This window comes from Erigeron canadensis, chromosome 8 (assembly GCF_010389155.1).
Source record: "Erigeron canadensis isolate Cc75 chromosome 8, C_canadensis_v1, whole genome shotgun sequence".
Lineage (NCBI taxonomy): Eukaryota > Viridiplantae > Streptophyta > Magnoliopsida > Asterales > Asteraceae > Erigeron > Erigeron canadensis.
Window position 1 is genome coordinate 46625498 of NC_057768.1, and position 15937 is coordinate 46641434.

Here is a 15937-nt window from a genome sequence, read left to right on the forward strand (position 1 = left end):
AGTGAAATAAAAAGCTGGAAAAAAAAAAAAAAGAGATTAATTTGATAGGTCACAGGCTCACAGCAAAAGATTCTGTGAAACATGATAGTAAAAACTGTCCAAGACGATTTCCGGAAATTGCAAAATAGTTACAAACGTTTACAAGACTGAAGAATATGAAATCAGTACGGTCACCGATCGACACACTTGTTGATTAGCTTGGAGTCGTCCCTTACCAGTGTTGTCACAGCCCGTTAATTAATGTTGATCATCAATGAGCTCCACATTCACATTGACATGTAAGAGTGTACAATCTATACCTTCCGATTATATCAAAGCATATGGTAAAATTATCAACAGTTTCTTGCATGTTTTGCCAAATTACATATACTTTAGACTTCATACTTCTCATGCATAATAATCATACGCTTTACAATTTATGGAATCAAACTTTATGTGGAATTAAGGATTGGATATATAATTACATCTACTATTTAGTCTATTTAAATCATCGAAGACACGACTAAGTACTACACTGAATCTATAAGAAACAACACTTGCAGAGAAAACTAAGGTGTCCTCAAGTGCTCGATCGAGTTTATCCACCCACAAGAATGGATAATAGTCTACCCTACTCTGCCCTGCCCTGCCACACCTTCATTAGAGCAGACAAAGCAACCGAGAAAAACCACCAACGCATGACCAACCACATCACAACAATCAACACCTTCAAGTCAAAAAAGGCTGGATAGGCGCCCACTCACCATGCTGAAACACGTCTCACCTTGCGTGACCATCATCGCGTTGAGCTCCGCCTCCCTATCCCGTGTGATGGTCACGCCAACGATGGAGTGGATCATGCCACCATCTCACGCTTTCGTTCTCCTTTCTTTAGATATAATCTAGAGACTTTAGCCGGCAAAAGCAAATATTACTTCTTTTGTTAACTGCATATTAAACCTAAGCACACTGGCATCATCCATTTTAGTTGTGTATGAGTCACCTCAAAACGTGTATGAAAAACAGTAAGAGTACTATATAAATGATACTCGTAGTATATACTTGCTCCTTTGTTTCAATCTGGGTTTGACAAGACAAAAGAAGGACAAACGTATATACAAAGCTAATTAAAACATATCCTTCTGTTCTAAAAGTAGCTAACCTTCTATTTGATATGTAGTCCAATAAAATAATTTACAAAACATCTAGTGAGTCATAATAAGATTCAGTTGATGAAACACTACCATGTTATGTTGTTTGTGAGTGCCGCATGCCGTTCATCCTTGAGCACCAACAGAAAGCTCTTTAACAGCCTATAAATCTCATCAGACCGAGGGTTACCTGTGTCAGAAGCAGCAAAAACATGAGTGTCGTTACTCACCTCAATCCAGCTATATCCAGGCACTTTTTCAACTCCTCTGTCTTTCATCATGCTTCTTGTTTTATTAACTCCTTCCCATTTCCCGGCATCAGCCTGTACATTTGCTAGCAGCACATAATATCCGGAATTTTTAGGGTCCATGTCAAATAGATGCGTTGATGCCATTTCCGCTAGATCAACATTCCCATGAACCCTAGATGCCCCCAACAATGTGCCCCAAACGCCAGCATCAGGATCAAAAGGCATAGACTTGATGATTTGAAAGGCTTCATTTAATCGACCAGCTCGTCCGAACAAATCAATTATACATGCATAATGCTCCATTTGAGCTGCAATTCCATACTCATTTATCATGGAATTGAAGTAGCGAAAACCATCATCAACCAAGCCCGCATGATCACACGCAGAAATTATTGCAAGGAATGTGACATGGTCAGGTTGGAATCCGAATTTTTTCATCTGATGAAAAAGTGATAGACATTCTTGAAGGTGACCATGGTTTCCATAAGCGGAAATGATACTAGTCCATGTCACTTCACTTTTCTCTTGCATAATATCGAAAACATTTCTGGCAGATTTTAAGTTTCCACATTTAGCATACATGTCTATTAGTGCACTCTCTGCATATAAATCGGCCTTCAATGCACCTCTAGTCATGAACCCATGGATTGCTTTCCCATACCCAAGTAACGGAATATTTGCACAAGCGGAAAGAGCAGCCGCTATGCTTACAGAATCATATATGGCTCCTTTTTGACCCATTTCTTGAAAAATATCCATGGCGTTCTCTGGTTGTCCATTCTGACAAAAGCTAGTAATCATAGAATTCCAGCAAACCGCATCCTTTTCAGGCAATTCTGTAAACACTTTGTAAGCTAGATCGAGTTTTCCACATTTTGCATACATGTCTACCACTGCTGTTCCCACATGGCACCTTCCTTCGAGCCCATTCTTTAGAATCTGACCATGCAATTCTTTACCCAACTTCAGAGCAACCAAGCCAGCACAAGCAGGTAAAGAACTTGAAAGTGTAACTGAATTCGGTCTCATTTTCTCGTTTAGTAGCCATCTAAAACTCTCCAATGCATCAGAGTTCATCCCGTTAAGCACATACCCAGATATCATAGCGGTACATATGACGATGTCTACATCAGTACTACATCTGAATACATTGCGTGCCATTTCCACCTCCCTACACTTGAAGTACATATCAATAAGTGCATTCTTCAAGAAAACATCCAAATGCACACCGTGTCTTAAAATGTAACAATGGATCTCCTTACCTAGATTTATCGATGCCAACTCAGATATAGACGGAAGGAAGCTTGCCAATGTGATGTTATTCGGTTTGGTGCCAACATATATCATCTTATGAAGCAAGTCGAAAGCTTCGTTCATAAGCCCATTCTGCACATGACCACCAATTATAACATTCCAAGTAACCAAACCAACTTCTTGTGCCTTATCAAATAACTTTCGGGCATCAAACAAATTCCGGCACTTTGCATACACTCCAATTAAAGTGTTGACGACCTGAGGATCCGTCACCAGTCCACATCTAACAAGAAGTCCATGAAGCTGAGAACCGAGTCCAATATCTGCCTCAGAGGCACAAGCGGAAAGAACACACGCATAAGTCACTGACCCAGGTCGAATTTCAGAACTTCTCATTTGGTTAAACAGTAAAAGAACATTCCTTGATTCACCATGCTTCAAGTAACCATTAAGTAACACATTCCATAACACGTCGTCTCGTTGAGGCATTTTATCAAACAGGTAGCGTGCATCATCAATACAACCATTTTCAGCATACAACTTAATCAAAGAACTACCAACATAAACATCCATCTCAAAACCCATCATCCGAATCGTCTGATGAACAGATTTAGCCAATCCAATCGCTCCTAATCGACCACAAGCCTTAATCACGTACGGAAAAGTATACTTATCAGGACAAGTCCCATATCCCAACATCTTAAAATAAACCAAAACTGCAGAATCAAAACAGCCATTCATAGTAAACCCCTTAATCATCCAATTCCACGGCGATGCGAAAAACAAATCAAGTCGTTGAAACACCATCTTGGCATCGATGAAATTCCCACATAGTATGTACATTCCAAGTAATCTTGATCCGACCAGACCCGCATGGTGGATTCCGTTAACGACTATGTGAGCATGAATTTGTCGGCCGTGTTGAATAAGTAATGGGTCGGGATTATGTTGTGAACAAGACTGCAAGACTGATGCAAGTTTGGATGTTAAATCCTCCTTAGTGTATGATGATGATGCTATTTGGGAAAATCTCCGATGGAACCACCAGAGTTTCATTTCAAGTTAGAAGAGGTGAAACAAAACCCATAACTATAATTTGTTGTCAGTTTGCGTAATATATATATATATTATATTGTTGTGCTTTAAGTTTTTTTTTTTTTAGTGTAGAAAGCTCAATCTCTGTCTCTTTCTCATTTCAAGTTATGCCACAATTGAAAAGATTATTTTCCTCATAATTAAGATGACTAGATTAATGTACAAAAAGAAATGCCAACAAAGTACAAAAGGTAGATTATGAAGCACCCATATATGTATGTTTATTTGTTAACAAAGAATGTGAAATGCAAGAAGGAAAAAAAAATATATATATATATAGAAAATTAAACACTGTTCCAAATTATGTAGTAGTATCCAACAGTAAGACATATTTCCAAATTAAAAATCCAAAAACAAAAACAGTAAAAAAATCAAACTTCAACACTTTGATCAGCTTGCTGTGATTCTTCGAAACTCCCTTTCCTTTTTTCTTTAATTGCGTCCGATGCACGAATTGGCGTCCCATAATCACGACGCTTGTGCACATGGCCGGCTGCCACAGCTCCACCATAACTACTAACATTACTAAAGATCAAAGCCACGATACCAACAACAGCGGCTGCAAATGCAGCCCCAAACGACCGGCTTATATTCCCAACGCCACCCGTTCCAACAGCAAACCCGACAAATGCACCAAGCATTCGTACCCAAGAAAACCATGCAGCAAACACTCCTTCTTTGCCTGAAGGCGCACAATCCATTAACAAGATTCGGCTATATGCGTGCAGAACGCCAGAAGCTATACTCTGTACCGCGGCCAAAAACAAGACATGATTCGTGTGCCAGTTTTCTTTCCTGTAGTAAAATCCGATTCCTGAGGTCAATGTAGACAGTAAGAACCCAAAAATTTGCATTTTTACCGCGTCTGACCGGATTAGTTTTTGGATGGGTTGCAATATTGGGAGAACTAATAATGGGAAAAAGAAATATGTTAGCCAAATGAACAGTAAATCTTTTGGGAGAGTACATAGTTGTCCAACTATGTACATTATACCCCCCGAGAATATGCTCATTGTCGCGAATGATGAAAGGAAAACGCCCACTAGACTTCCCGTGGCATGTGGGAATTTGAAAATGGAAATGAAATGGCTCGCGGATACTGTTGTATTGTTTAACGATTCGTTATCTGTTGATCGTGTGGCAGTTAAGATGTACGCGATTCCAGTAAACCATAAAAGGCCACTAAAGATAGAAACAACCCATAAACTGATAAACCCTTCGGCATTACGAAGCATGTAGTAAGTGAACGATGCAATGGCTGCGGATCCTAGGCATCCGCCAGCCGTGGCATAGAGTGAGAGCCAGCTAGAAACAGCTTGTCTGTCTGGAAACCGGAGTTTGCGGATTGTTGCCCCTACAAACCCGCGGACCATAAGTCCAAGGTGGCGGTTGTGGAAGGCTGACCCGACTGTATTGGAGGCGACTATGGCTGCCACGTAGGGTGGCATGATCCAGACAGTTTTGATGGCCCCGGCGGGGAGACAAAAGATGGCTCCGATGGCTGTGGAGACTGCGGCCATGAGTTGGGAGTTGAGGCGGTAGTCAAGGTGGATGGAGACGGAGGCGAGTAGTGGTGCGGCGAGGATTAGGCCGGAAAACCATGAGATTGAAGTCCATTCTAGGGCTGAAAATTTCATGCTGCCAACTTTTATCCTTGCATATGTCAATCCTTCAAACCTAATAAAGCAGAACAAGTTTTTTTTCTTAGCAAATTAAGCATGAACTCTATCTTTAAACATACTTTAAAAAAGTATCAATACGTATTTGGATTAGATATAAGATAATATATTATGTAAAGTATTAATTGAAAATATATTGTTTAGACAACAAAATTATATAACAGTAGCAAAAGATATTTGATGTTATAAAATTTAGACCATTTATGATTTTTTTGATTTAAAGTTGACAACTTGACATCTATGAATTCAATTGGTTAAACAAGTCAAACAATAATACAGTAGTTTTTTTTATATTTGATCGAGTTGTAACATTGGAACAACGTTAACTGCGTCTTGTAGTATCTAACTAATAACAATGACATATATATGACGATTAAGTAGTAGTACTAAACATGCATGAAATTGTTGGTTAGATATATAGACAAGATATAGTACGGTTTAGCAAGTCAAATAGTAGCTAGAATTCGTCTGTAATCAAAATATATAAATATAGAAAGGCAAGGAATCCAGATACTGTACATCAATTTTTGGTTAATGGGGTACGGGCCACGGTATACTTCACAAGGCCCACATGATGTTAAGCCCAAAACCCTTTATGGAAGGAAAAAATTAATTAAATACGTATATCTTTTAGGGTGACGAAACAAAATACATGTGAAGCCAATTTAGATTTAACAATATATATCTAATGTAATTTATGATTTTTGATGTGTTATCACTAATTTATAATTACAAAGTTTCAGGAAAAAAAAACTATAATCTTTAAAAAGAACAACGTGATAAATAATAATCATTTTCCTTGTGAAAGGAAACGACAACTTAGAAAAATAAAATGACAATACATATGATGAATTGAAAACATGTTAAACAAGAAACAGAGAAAACCAAAGCCCAAAGGCAGACTGACAAATTATAAAAAGTTAAGGATGTAATGGCAGTTACAATAACCAACCAAAATATCATCAAGATAACATTTGTTATTAGTCATACATATGAATGATAAAATGATAATTTAGCTAGCTAGGATCAGTTAATTCACTGTACATGTTTGTTTTAGAATAAAACGCTTTAAAAAAATTAAAGTGAAGAGATCGATCGAAAACTTACAACAAGGTTTCTTTTTTAGTGCACTCAAACCCGTTACCATTCTTGTACCACCCTCGGGCCGGCTCAGGTGGTTCCTTACTAAAAGTCTGACTTATGATGAGGGGAAACACGATTGTTAGAAGGACCGTGTGCGTAAAATATGAAGACAACTCATAGAAACACCAACCCATGACCTCACCCTTGGAGGGCTTATCTCCGTACTCCTCCTCATAATCCTCGCTCTCGGTTTCACTCTTCACCTCCACGGATTGATCCATGACTTTCACGTCCACCGAGTGCCCACTAATTTCCTCGTCCTCTATGGACCTCGGCCTCCTTGGTGTGGCACTTACAACAACGCTAGTCTCGGTATTATCTTCTTCCGTCGACATATTTTTTTTTTCCTTTGAGAAGTTAATTAAGGGGTATATATGTGGGGTTTAAAAAATGGTTAATGAGATTAACAGCTAGCCGTGGAGAGTGAAACTATCAAGAGTTGTGATTAGCTAGGCATTGTAATGTTCGATTACATGGGTAGTATATAATGGTATCATTCTTTTCTTGTTTCTTTCTTCACATGTTTCATTATGTTTTGTTAATTTGATAGGTGTTATTTAACGTGTTGCAATGTTATATCCTCTACTTTTATCAGTTTTCCTAAAAATAGACAATTATAGTACCCGACAGAGGATTTAAATATAAGATGATTATTATAGAAGTATTCTTCTTAGATGAATTGTATAACAATGGTATCATATTAATGGTAGTGTGGTGTTTTGAAAGTCTCGATTGAAGTTTGAACCTTACTTGATAACATTTTGTAAAAACTATAGGAAAAAAAAAATACTAATACATTACTCTATGTTGACAAGTTTTTATTAACTCATGAAGTCACTCGAGACTTTTGGAGTTCGATGAGCAATGGATTTTGGGTAGTATGTGGCTATGTGCATATGATTGTTTGCTTGGAGATGGTTCACTAATACAAAATTATTTTTGAAAAATACCAATGATTTCGTAACACTACAAAAAATATTTCATTTGTTCACACTTTTAGTTAGCGTGAACAAATTAAAAATTTTGTCACACTTTTATGTGTATAAAAATATATAGAACTAAAAGTGTGTACAAATTTCTCCACACTAAAAAGTGTGTAGTACTAAAAGTTCACTTTTTGGTGTGAACTTTCATAATTATTTTGTAACACTCCACTTGCCTACGTTAGCGTGAATAAATGGGGTGTTACAAAATAATTATAAAAGTCCACACTTAAAAGTGTGAACTTTTAGTTCTACACACTACACACTTTTTAGTGTGGATAAAAATCTTCACACTTTTACTTCTTTATAATTTTACATAAATAAAAGTGTGACAAAATTTTTAATTTGTTTACACTAACTAAAAGTGTGGACAAATGTAACATAATTTGTAATGTAATAAAAAGATTATAATTTTTTTTTTATAATAAAATACTCAATACTCCCCAATAAAGTAGATGGAGCCAACTGTAAGTTACTCATTGTAAAAGTAGCAATTAATAAAAGACGTTTTTTCGCATCACTTTGCTAAGTTTTTACTAGAACAACAAACACTTAGGCACAGGTTGTCACTCTATGTTTTTTATTGATCCATTAATTTCTCATAGAATAGATATTAAATACGTTCCGATGAACAACACATGAAACACGTATATGTTTTTGTATATTCGATTGAATCTTTTGTTTTTTCTTTAATATACGAAATAAGGTGTTTGCTAGTTTAGCAAGATCGTCTTAAGGACGGTCATGGAGCATCAGTGGCAATGAAACGTATCAAAACAGGCCGACACATAGGAAAATAAGGAATTCGTTTAGGTTGTTGTCTTTCTCGTTTGAGCTTAGGATTATGTGACATTGATTGTCTCTAATACATAATTTAGTACTCGTTAGTGATAGATGTTAAAAAGGTTGACACAAAATAGACTTGTTAAAGAAATAAAACTCGATGTCTTTATCGATAAATGCTTATACCCTTGCCACGGCTCATCAGTTCGTTAGTTTCGTAGGTTGGGTCACACCATTGGCACGGGTTAATCAGTTTGCTCATCGGTTTTCAATTCTCTGGTTAAGCAGCCAACGAAAGAGAAAAGGATAACACCAAAATATTATAATAAATGAGTACGCATGTGTGTAGAAATCAATAATAAGTAAAAGTGATGAGGGAAAGGAAGATACTATTGGTAGATGTATGTCGGGTTACTCACTTGTTTAAAAGTGATAACTTAACACTGAGTTGACAAAACTGATGAGAAAAATAAGATATTATTGTTTAGAAGAGACCTTATAAGTTCGTTCCTATATCTATTTGTATACATTATAATTTATGTTTTATGGTATTTAAAAAAAAAATATTTAAGACTTTTTGTCGTTTACTATGTTATTGCGATTTTAACCATAGTAATATGGGAGGTGGTTTTTATACTTAACATTTTACTTTCTCTACTACATATAATATTTTATGACATTTTTACCCTTAACAATACAATATGACTTTTTAATGAGAATAAATGTCTGTCGTTAGTTCATAATATGAGTAATTAAGTATTGTTAGTCCTTTCTCTTGTTATACACATCAAAAGCCTCATTCCATTTTTAGGCCTAAAATAAACAAAACTATGAATGTAATACATCAATACAACCACTTACACTTCCTTCCACATTGAATTTAAAATATTTAAATGCAATGGTTATTTGTTCATACTTCCGGTAAGAAAAAGGGAGATCTTTTTTCATAAAACAAAATAATTGTATCATCTAAATCCAAATAACTGATTCAAGAATATAATTTAAAAGGCAATGATCATACCTTAATCTTATATTATTGATAGATTAAAATGAATTGGCAGAAATTTAACAATTTTTTTTTAATGAAAAAAAAATATATGAAAGAAAGATTTTAGGCAGCCATTTAACAAAAATATATGTATGAATATAAATATATGTACATCATATGTAAATATTATTATTTGTCATGAAAAGCTATAACTAAGGGCAAAAATGTCATAAAAATTTATTTGTAGTAAAGGAAGTAAAATCATAAGTATAAAAATCACCTCCCTAATAATATAAAAGCCTGAATGTTCCATACGAAGTTGAATTTATTGCAATTTTAGTTCGTTGGAGTTGAACGCGAACATCACCCAATCTTGTCACGAGTAGGGTATAGGAAAGTTAAGACGCAGACAATCATAATTTTTATTTATAAGTAAACTATTCTTTTCAAAGTATTTGGGCATTAAACTCAGATAATATCAATCATCAATAGATAAATTGATATATGGTGTATACTGTGAGATTTTGGGTCGTGTTCAAATTTTGGTGTGAGAAAAATGCTTCCAGGAATGGAGAAAGGGGTTTTCCAGTATGAGTTTCCTCTGAAATTAAAGTTGGGTATATAAAGAGACATGTCGCTGAACTCAAATTTACCGTTCAGATATGAAATGTGGACGGTAAATAAAAGTTTTTTTTACTCATTAAGCACTTTTTGAGAACATGCTTATCTACTTCATAAGAACTACCTAGTTTACTTTTAAATAAGTGAATACTTTTCAAGCGAACGCTGGAATTAAAGTAGTCGGCAAAACCCTCTACTAGGGTTTAACACATCCGAAACACCATACTTGAAATTCACCGGCGAGAAATGGCCACCATGTTACGGCGTCTCCTTTCTCCGTCGGCGATCGGAAACCTCCGTCAATCTCATACTCAAATTCAGTCCACCCATCCTTCTTACACCCCCCTTTCCCAATTTCTCATCAGAAGCATCATCCACTCTCATCCAAATCCCCGAAACATGTGCTCTTCTTCTTCTTCTTCTAACTACGATTATTCCATCGCCGCCGCATTAAATTCGGATAATCGCGTTCCCGCCACCATCATCACCGGCTTTCTCGGTTCCGGAAAGGTAAAAATATGGTTAAAAAAAAAAAGGCTTTAGCAGTCCATATAAAGTTATTATTGCATATACGGACAAAAAAAGCTATAAAAAAATACCTAAAAATATACTAGTTTTTGAATGCAGACAACTTTACTGAATCATATACTCACGGCTCAGCATGGAAAGCGAATTGCGGTTATCGAAAACGAGGTACTATTATTATTATATTTTAGATAGACTATATAATACGAGTATGTATAATTTGTGATTGTGAAATGGTCTAGTATGGTTTTGATTTTGTATATATATGTGGTAATGCAGTTTGGGGAGGTGGATATTGATGGTTGCTTGGTAGCAAGTCATTCGTCTGCTAACGAGGATATTGTTATGGTTAATAATGGTTGTTTATGTTGTACTGTACGCGGTGAGTTAGTTACTATGCTTTTGGATTTGGTTAAAAAGAAGCGTGACAAATTCGATCATATTGTTATTGAAACCACTGGTATGTTAGTTACACTGCTAAATATATACGGAGTTTATAAATTTTTCTGTTCAGGTATAGTAGTTTTAGGAGGCATATACTTATGTTTTGGTTCATACGTTTCGTAGGCCTTGCAAAACCTGGTCCAGTCATTGAAACATTTTGCACTGATGAGCAAATTTCTCGTTATGTGAAACTTGACGGTGTTGTTACTCTTGTGGACTCTAAGCATGCTATGCAACATTTGAATGAGGTGAAACCAAGATTTGTGGTGAATGAAGCGGTGGAACAAGTTGCATATGCAGATCGTATTATTATGAACAAAGTAGGTTTATTTTTTTCATTTTTGGTTTACTTTGATATTCTTACATATATTAACAACTGTCCTGCTGCTGCTCTTATATCTTCTTAACAATATAACAGATCGATTTGGTAAGCAGTGCTGACTTAGAGGCTTTGAAAAAGAAAATACAGGTAGAGTTTTCCTACTTATGAGTTCTTTTGTATTGTTGTATATGGAAGCCGGAAGTGTTGTATTGACAGTAACATGACAACTTTCTACTGCCAATTTGCCATCCTTAGTAGGAATTTTTTTTATACGGTTTTCAGCAAGAGATAGTATGTATATTCCGTAAGTTGTGTTGCAGAACATTTAAGGCAGAGCAGATCTCTTAGAGAACTATTTTCTGTCCTCAAGCTCTGCCACATACAGAACTGAAATAAGCCTACCTTCATGATTAGGTTACTTCTGGCCGAATGATCTTATTATATAGATGGTATTGGATCCCTTACATGTTTGAATTCATTTAAATACTTTGAAAAATGAAACCAATTAGCGGCTATAGTATTTGTACTATGCCCTTCTCAGTTATGCATATTTGGGTTGATCTTTGATATCAAATTTGCTTACCCATATAGCTGTATTGTTTAATTAACAAATTCTTTGAATGAATTGAAATTTGAATATTCTTTTTAGAGGGTATTAACTAACTTTTGACTTGGATTTGGTGCATTTTCCAGCACATAAATGGAATGGCACTGATTAAGCAAGCTAAATTTGGTCTTGTTGATATGGATTTTGTGCTGGGAGTGGGTGGTTACGATCTTGACAGGTAATGATTATATGGTTTTTCACTGGTTTTTTCATATTTCTGTCGCACACAAAGTTGTTTGCATTCACAATCACGTCATATACATGTAGAGAAGTGGAGACATAAGTACAAACTACAGACCATTTAACTCTTACATGGCACTGAATCTTGACATGGCTAAGAAACTGAAGCAGCTGTAGACAATAATTGGAGTATTGATCGGATTATGTTGTTTCTTATATAGCCTTTGGTTATGCAGAATTGACTCTGATGTTCCAGCAGAAGCTTCCCATTGTGAAAACCACGAGCATGAACATGGACATGGACATGGACATGGTATATGTCGCTTTTGCTTTCCCCGTCCTCTTTTTGGTTCCTTGTGCTTCATTGAGGTGCTTTTAGTATTTATCGTAGGACAAAAAACAGAAAGGCATCAGATTTTACAATCACAATATTATCACTTGCTTACAGCTATAGTTGCTTTGTCCTGTGTTTCTTTTCTTGTGTATTTTATATATTCACCCGTTGCTTTAGCACATCTTTTCATGATCAATCTCTGCCAATGCAATCTCCATTTCACTTATACTAGATATCAAAACCTCGAGATTTAATCATTTGAAATATCATCTGGTTTCTTAATAGAATGCCACAAAGGGCATCAACACGATCACAAGCATGATTCTGCTGTATCTAGTGTCAGCATTGTTTCTGAAGGAATGCTGGACCTTGACGAGGTAATAAAGTGATTAATGCCCAATCGTTCAATTATATTTGGTTTGTTTGTTGCCCCCACATTTCGAATTTTATGGGTTTGCCGTTCACCCTTGGCTGTTTCCAAAAAGATTAGACATTCACATCAATCTGACTTTTTTTAATATCCATTGCACATTATCCAGCTTGATGATTGGCTTGAAAGGCTGGTTGAGGAAAAAGGGGACGATCTATACAGGATGAAAGGGGTCCTGTCAGTGAGTGATTCTGAGGCACGCTATGTTTTTCAGGTCCATCTACATTTCATAAATTAGTAATATTTCTTTGTTTTCCTGTTTCTTGGTAGTATCTTGACCCACTTTCTTTGTGACCAATTAGGGGGTACATTCCACTTTAGACGGCTGCCCAGGCAAACCATGGGGGCAAGACGAGAAGAGAATAAACAAACTTGTATTCATTGGAAAGAACTTGGATGAATCTGCTTTAAGAAAAGGCTTCAAAGGTTGTTTGGTGTGATCCACCTTAGAAACTGGTATGAACGTATTAATGTTCTATCTGATGATTCCGTATGTAATCAAACTGATCATGGCCGAGGTTAAATCAAACCTGTTAATATCACCTTTCACAGTAGCTATTATGAAGTATCCATAATTTTTTGACCTACTTTATTTGTACATATTGAAAGATAACGGTTATGCACTCCATTTTGTTGCTAAGCCTACCAACAATCAAGTCTATGCTGTATTGCTATGAATCATTCTGCAAAGTTTTATCTTTTGTAGTTATTAATAATGTTCATTGTTTTGTATCAAAACTGTCACCAAAGTGGTTTCCTCACAAGAGATTTCATCTTCGATTTTTTTTGAAGTAGACATATCATGGTTAGTTAGTGGCCGGAGGTCCTTATGAAAGTGGTCTCTCTACCTAAAGGTAGAGATAAGACTGTCTACAGATCATCTCCCTCGTACCCTGCTCAAAGATTGGGTCCTGTTGTTGTTGTATATAAGGTTGTATGCTCGTATATATGTGAGTCAAATACTCTTGTTTCTGTTTTTATTGTCTTAGTGAAAGAATATGTTTACAGGTAATAAGAAAAGGAATTGAAAAAGAATGAGAGGGGGGAAATGAAACGTAAATGATGGCGATATGTAGTCCTCCCATTTTTTTAGTTTATATCTTTGTCGTGAAGAGTGGGGTCAGATATAGTGGAATATTCTGCTGCTCCCGTCTTTCCCGGCTTCAATGTAACGTGTCCCTTCATCTTTATTCCTTTTTTTGGACCATTTCTAGTTTTCTTTGCTAATTTCTACATTTTAGAAAAGTACATCGGGTCTTCAATTATTGTATTTGTCTCTTATTACTAGAATCATCATTATATCTATGAAACTATTAAAAATAAAAACGTCATAACTTTCACTTTTCTTGTATTTTTTATTTTATTCATCAATTTTTTTAATACAAATATTGAATGGTTCAACTGCTGAAACTGAACAGGCCGGATACAAATATTGTGTTATGTATTGTTGCTCGCAATTGGATTTAAATCTTCGCTTTGGCTGTTCCTTATCTTTAGTCATGGATTTTTAGTTCAATCCATACTTTCCCCAGGGAAGATCTCTGTTTAAGAATCAATGCCTTATGATACTATTACGAAAGTAAGGTCACTGGTAGGCTAGCTAATTCCTTTTGGACTCTACGAACTTGAAATCCACTTTCCTAGTCATTGAACACGGGTCGCCTCTAACTTAGTTCACCTCCACTGTATTATTATCAGGTCGTTATTTATTGAAACTAATATTCAATCTTGTACAAACTACAGGATACACAGCCACCGTGGCATTTGCCTGACCTAGGAAGATGGTGTTCCCAGACCAAGATTTGACGACAATAGTGGGTTAGCTATTTGCGCTCCCTACAAACTCTTATAGGAAGAAAGTTAGCTGGCATTAAATGGAAACCAGAATTCTATTCTTAACATCAAGCAAACCAAAATCGCTACCAAACTTTGCTACATCAGTTGGAGAAGCGTCCTTGCTCCGTCATTTTGTATTGTTGCCGGCCTTACTAGACAAAATCTTTTCTTTTTTGATATGTGCGGATCGAATATCACAATGTAGAGTTTAGACTATGTTGCCTTTAGACAACATCTACGTATAATTATTACTCGTACTACGTATTATGTAGCAACATAGTAACTACTTATATCTGATAATTTATTTAACTCACAGATTTTTAATGATTAGATCCCAGGTATGGTGCAATGCATTATATGGTGGTCAATTGGCGTTAAAAAAATATATATATGGTGGTCAATTAGTTACCTAATATTAAGAAACAAGTTTTTTTGTTTTTACATTATATATATTCAGAAACAACCAAGTGAGTATAAATTTATAACTTTGTTAAAAAGAAAGTATAACCTAACTATGCAACAAAGTCAATGGCTAGTCGATATCAGTTTCCTTAATAATGGATGCATGACAAATTTGTTACTGTTTATTTTTTTTGACTATTTTGGTTCAAACTAAGAATCATGATAATTATTTCGGTTTATTGTCATCACATAAAGTGAGAAAACGTTGTCTTATTAAAAATGTTACGGAGTATATCTTATTAAGCTCTACAATGTGTCGTTTTCATTCAACAAAGTGTGAAACAGATTAACTTGTAATCTTGTATAGTCATATCTCCTTTAAGAACTAAGCACCGATTTCTAAAATTATGGAAATTAAATTGACGTTACACAATTTTACAAACATCATCCCATATTCCCATAACCCTGTAATTATAGTCTCACACAATGTTTGGAAAACTGGTTTTTAATTCGAACCAGTCGGGTAATAAAAAATGATTAACCGGTTGAACCTAGTTTACAAGTCAACTTATATTTTGATAAAAGGAATATAGTAACAAATCCAACCAAAAAAACGATTAAAATCCACTCAAAATTAATACCAAATAATTATAATATAAGTTTTAAACGCCACAAAACTTCAAAATAAATTAAGTCTAACTAAAAATCCAGTTCTAGTTAAACCAATCTACTGATCACATATTGTCTAAAATGGTTGGTTTAGTTTTTATAACTGATTTTACGTGATTTGCAATTTCTCAAACGGCTCTTAAACAGGTCGTGAAACTAGTTAATTTGTGTCAGAGGGGGCAAGTTATGATGCATTCATTGTCGTCTCTAAGGATTTATGGACCTAGTTCGGAAAAAAAAAGGCTTCTAAGCTAAGTATAA

General features: G+C 35.5%; 2 protein-coding genes across 4 annotated transcripts; one reads left to right on the forward strand and one right to left on the reverse strand.

Annotated features, from left to right (window-relative positions):
- Positions 1-1011: 1011 nt before the first annotated feature.
- LOC122579697 (pentatricopeptide repeat-containing protein At4g21300) lies at positions 1012-3745 on the reverse strand. The gene has a single exon (XM_043751918.1). The coding sequence runs from the start codon at positions 3689-3691 to the stop codon at positions 1220-1222; it is 2472 nt and encodes an 823-aa protein (XP_043607853.1). The 5' UTR covers positions 3692-3745; the 3' UTR covers positions 1012-1219.
- A 6338-nt stretch (positions 3746-10083) lies between these two features.
- Positions 10084-14918, forward strand: LOC122578977 (P-loop guanosine triphosphatase YjiA-like). 3 transcript variants are annotated; one of them, XR_006320570.1, is made up of 12 exons: positions 10084-10437; positions 10555-10620; positions 10732-10912; positions 11020-11216; positions 11315-11365; positions 11912-12003; positions 12242-12318; positions 12625-12716; positions 12879-12983; positions 13072-13225; positions 13778-13937; positions 14513-14918. XR_006320570.1 is itself a non-coding variant. In XM_043751051.1 (11 exons), the coding sequence occupies exons 1-10, from the start codon at positions 10174-10176 to the stop codon at positions 13207-13209; spliced, it is 1263 nt and encodes a 420-aa protein (XP_043606986.1). In that variant the 5' UTR covers positions 10084-10173; the 3' UTR covers positions 13210-13225; positions 14513-14918. The 3 variants fall into 3 exon arrangements, 2 of the variants coding, with proteins under 2 accessions (XP_043606986.1, XP_043606985.1); XM_043751051.1 differs by lacking the exon at positions 13778-13937; XM_043751050.1 differs by lacking the exons at positions 13778-13937; positions 14513-14918 and having other exon boundaries at positions 13072-13447.
- The last annotated feature ends 1019 nt before the right edge of the window (positions 14919-15937 follow it).

Excerpts from the sequence above, each read along its gene's own strand:
- LOC122578977 (XM_043751051.1), top strand. The coding sequence starts at position 10,174 with ATGGCCACCATGTTACGGCGTCTCCTTTCTCCGTCGGCGATCGGAAAC. Across the intron at positions 11,217-11,314 it reads ATCGTATTATTATGAACAAA|ATCGATTTGGTAAGCAGTGC; the intron begins GTAGGTTTATTT and ends ACAATATAACAG. Across the intron at positions 12,984-13,071 it reads AGGCACGCTATGTTTTTCAG|GGGGTACATTCCACTTTAGA; the intron begins GTCCATCTACAT and ends GTGACCAATTAG.
- LOC122579697 (XM_043751918.1), bottom strand. The coding sequence starts at position 3,691 with ATGAAACTCTGGTGGTTCCATCGGAGATTTTCCCAAATAGCATCATCA.